The 3982-nt window shown below is 43.5% G+C and overlaps 1 protein-coding gene across 1 annotated transcript; it reads left to right on the plus strand.

The window, feature by feature from the left end:
• Nucleotides 1–2366: 2366 nt before the first annotated feature.
• On the plus strand, nt 2367–3437 carry LOC104397444 (C-C chemokine receptor type 5-like). The gene has a single exon (XM_010007404.1). It carries the CDS (start codon nt 2367–2369, stop codon nt 3435–3437), a length of 1071 nt encoding a protein of 356 aa, XP_010005706.1.
• Nucleotides 3438–3982: the final 545 nt, after the last annotated feature.

Raw genomic sequence — 3982 nt, forward strand, 5'->3', positions numbered from 1 at the left:
GAGAACAGGCATCAAACTGCCAGGAAAAGGTGGATTTTGAATCCATCAATCTGCTTTAGCAGTCACCAATCTGCCATGAAGTGCCTGACAAATGTAGTCATGATGACACAGGAAGAAAGAACAGCACTCTTACCAGGCAGCAAATAGTTCTTTTGAGTGTGCAACAAACACATCAATTTCACTTCCCCACTAAGTGACCAGGAATGACATTTGGTCCCTCAGATAGCCGTCTTCACAAAATCCTCTTCCTGGCTTCTCATGTGGCACACAAGGAATTGTTTGATTTTCTCTGCAGACTATGAGAAGTCAGAGCTTCTAACATTTTTAGAGACCAAATCACAGAAATTTATGCTTCTGCATTTGGCTCACAGTCCCAGCAGACACTTGGGAAAGAGAGAGAGGGTTTGGTGACAGAAAGAGGTGACGTCCAAGTCACAAACCTTTACCTGCTCCCACTATAACAAAACTTCCCTGAAAGCTACTGAATCACAGCTGATAAACAGCTGCTGAAAAAAGATTCAAAACTTATTTCACCCCTGAGCACAGGGGAGGTCTTTCAGTTGACAGGAAGATGCCACAACAGACAAAGGTGTTAATGGGCCACGTTGATAGCACCTGCCATCTTTTATGCCATTTACCAAGGTGTTTGCCTACCCATTCTTTCCACAGGACTGCACACCCTTTTCCTTCCAGAACTACCTAAGACCAGCACACTTCCATGGCCTACGCCTGACCCACACTCTGCAAAGGACACAACATTTGCCATTTTAACCCAGACCAACATAGTTGACTTGCTGCTCTGCAACACCCAGGACAGCAGGTCCAACAGGTGGGTATGTTTAGTGCTGTGCAAGGGTCGTTTCCACACCTCTGGTGACCTGATTCCCATAGGCATTCAGGCTCCCAGGAAGTCAGCAACAACCAGAATGAGCAGCAGCCAGTTTCTTCTACCCATGTCACAGCACTTCTGAAGGCACTGATTTACATCTTGCCAGTGCCTGGTCCTCTTGGGTGAGGGCTACAGCATGGGCTGCCATGTTCTTGTTTTCCTGATGCTGCCTTGCTGGCTCTCTCCATCCCCTTGGAAAGCCCTGCTGAGCACAACAGCCCTGAACCATCCACTGCTCAGGTTAAATTCATCATTCCCCTGCTTCTGGTGAGGTCAGGCAGCTGACAGGCTATCCTGAGGAGGAAACACGCACCAGACAGCGTACATGTGGGAAATGACATGCAGCAAACCTCCAACATGCAGCAAAGTCATTTCAGATGCTATTCTGAAACTGAGCTGCAAATCACAACATTTATTTACTGCTGCATGTGTGCACATATGCACACAGACATGTTTTGTTGCTAATCCTGCAAATTCAAGGCATGGTATGACACCACTAATGAGGCGTCTCCAAGTCCTGCTCAGGTTGGTTGTTTCAAGAGAAATGAGCCCAGCTCTGATCAGCGCAGGCTCAGCATCTACCAGCCTGTCTCCTTGCACTGCTGCCACAAAGCTGGCTGAATAATTACTCCAGATTTCACAGTCTGGATACATCTATTTTCTTTGTAAGGATTGGGCTGTTCCTGTCCCAACAGATCTGACTCTATTCACTTCAGAGTGTAACCAATGTTTAGCTAAACATCTTGAAGTGTGACACATGACAAACAAAATCACCCACATTTAGGACCTCCCCTTTTACTGGACAGGAATAAGAAGCCAAAACATTTGCTGATCCATTCTTTTCAGGAAAAAATTGAAGCTGGTGAAGGGTCTGGAGTACAAGTTTTACAAGGAGCAGCTGAAGGAATTGGGGTTGTTTAGTCTAGAGAAGGGGAGACTAAGGGCAGACTTCATTGGTCTCTACAATTGTCTGAAAGGAGGTTGTAGTGAGGTTGGTTGGAGTCTCTTCTCCCACATAACCAGTGGTAGGAAGAGAAGAAATGGCCTCAAGTTGTGCCAGGGGAGGTTCAGGTTGGATATTAAGAAAAATTTCTGTACTGAAAGAGTGGTGAGGCATTGGAACAGGCTGCCCAGGGAGGTGGTGGAGTCACCATCCCTGGAGGTATTTAAAAAATGTGAGGATGTAGCAGTTCAGTACATGGTTTAGTTGAAAGATGGTGTCGAGTTGATGGTTGGACTTGATCTTAGAGGTCTTTTACAACCTTAATGATTCAACAATTATATGATTCTGTGATAGGTACACAGAAGGGGGGTCTGCAATTTCATTCTCTGTCACTGCTTGATGTAGTAATGCTTATGTGTGCAAGCGCAAAGCACACACCTGATGAGGGCATCAGCACCTTGAATTCCCCTCACTGCCAAGCTTGGACTTTCCTCTACTTTAACATCTCTTTCTTCCCTTCCAGACCAACACACCATGGAAAACCACACCATGGACTTAGATGAGGTGCCACTGACAACAGAATTTGACTACGGTGATTCAACTCCTTGCTTGGGAACTGATGAAAAGCACTTTGCAACAAAATTTCTGCCACCCCTTTATTCCTTGGTGGTGATCTTTGGCCTCACAGGCAACATGCTTGTTATCCTTATCCTGGTAAAATACAAGAGAATGAAGAGTATGACTGACATCTACCTCCTCAATTTGGCAATTTCTGATTTGCTCTTTGTATTTTCTCTCCCTTTTTGGGCCTACTATGCTGCTCATGACTGGATTTTTGGGGAGGCGCTGTGTAGAATTCTCTCAGGTATCTACCTCCTGGGCTTCTACAGCGGGATCTTCTTCATAATCCTGCTGACCCTGGACAGGTACCTGGCCATAGTGCATGCAGTGTTTGCTTTAAAAGCCAGGACAGTGACCTACGGCATCCTCACCAGTGCTGTCACGTGGGCTGTGGCTATTTTTGCTTCTGTTCCTGGGGTAGTATTTCACAAAACTCAAAAGGAAAATTCACGTTACACTTGCAGTGCTCACTATCCAAATGATGCTGCAATAAATTGGAAGCAATCCCTTCTTTTAAAAATGAACATCCTGGGACTTGTTGTTCCAATGTTCATCATGATTTTCAGTTACTCACAAATTCTAAAAACATTATTGAGATGCAAGAATGAGAAAAAACAGAGGGCAGTCAGACTTATTTTCATGATCATGATTTTTTACTTCATTTTCTGGACACCATTCCATATTTGTTCCTTTTTGCATACATTTCAAAATTCACTCTTTGACACAAATTGTGACATCAAAGGTCGACTGGAGAAAGCAATCCAAGTGACAGAAACAGTATCAATGATCCATTGTTGTATCAATCCTGTGATCTATGCATTTGTCGGAGAGAAATTTAGGAAGTACCTTTGTGTCTTTTTCCGAAAGCACGTTGCAGTCCATCTCTGCAAAAAATGTCCAAATCTTTATCGCGAAAAATTAGAGAGAGCTAGTTCCACATTCACACCATCCACTGCAGAGCATGACATCTCTACTGGACTGTAGAAATACATCAGAAGATTAGTTAGTAAATGCTGCATCACTTGCTTTGCCTTAAGAGCGGCCTGACATTATTTGAGATCTTTATGTCAACTGCTACTGAAAACTGCCTGAACCTCAGTTCTTGTGGTTAACCACTCCCTGAGGTTTCCATTCTTTCCATTCTTAAACTGAGAGAAGCAATGAGTTCTCCAGGAACGATTAACAGTGTAGCTGGATCACGTAAATATCTGAATGGGGCCCAGAATATTATGATTCTGTTTCTTGTCCCAAACCCTACCCAATGAACAAATGCTAGTGAGATTTACCTGGGGGGAATACAAGATTGAAGTGACTAAGGACTAATATGTCATCTCACAAGAGGCATTTACTGTTACGTGAACATTTTAAGATAAATAGTGGGAGGAAGTTTTGAGGACTGATGTATCTGTTTAGTATTTACATTAAAGCAACACCTTTCAGAAGTGACTGTATTCTTTCTACAACATGATCTGACATTTGATACAGGGAGGCTTTATTTTTCTTCATTTTACCTCTATACCCCTTATTTT

The sequence above is a fragment of the Chaetura pelagica genome, unplaced genomic scaffold (assembly GCF_000747805.2).
Source record: "Chaetura pelagica isolate M959 unplaced genomic scaffold, ChaPel_1.0 scaffold481, whole genome shotgun sequence".
In the NCBI taxonomy this organism is placed as follows: Eukaryota; Metazoa; Chordata; class Aves; order Apodiformes; family Apodidae; genus Chaetura; species Chaetura pelagica.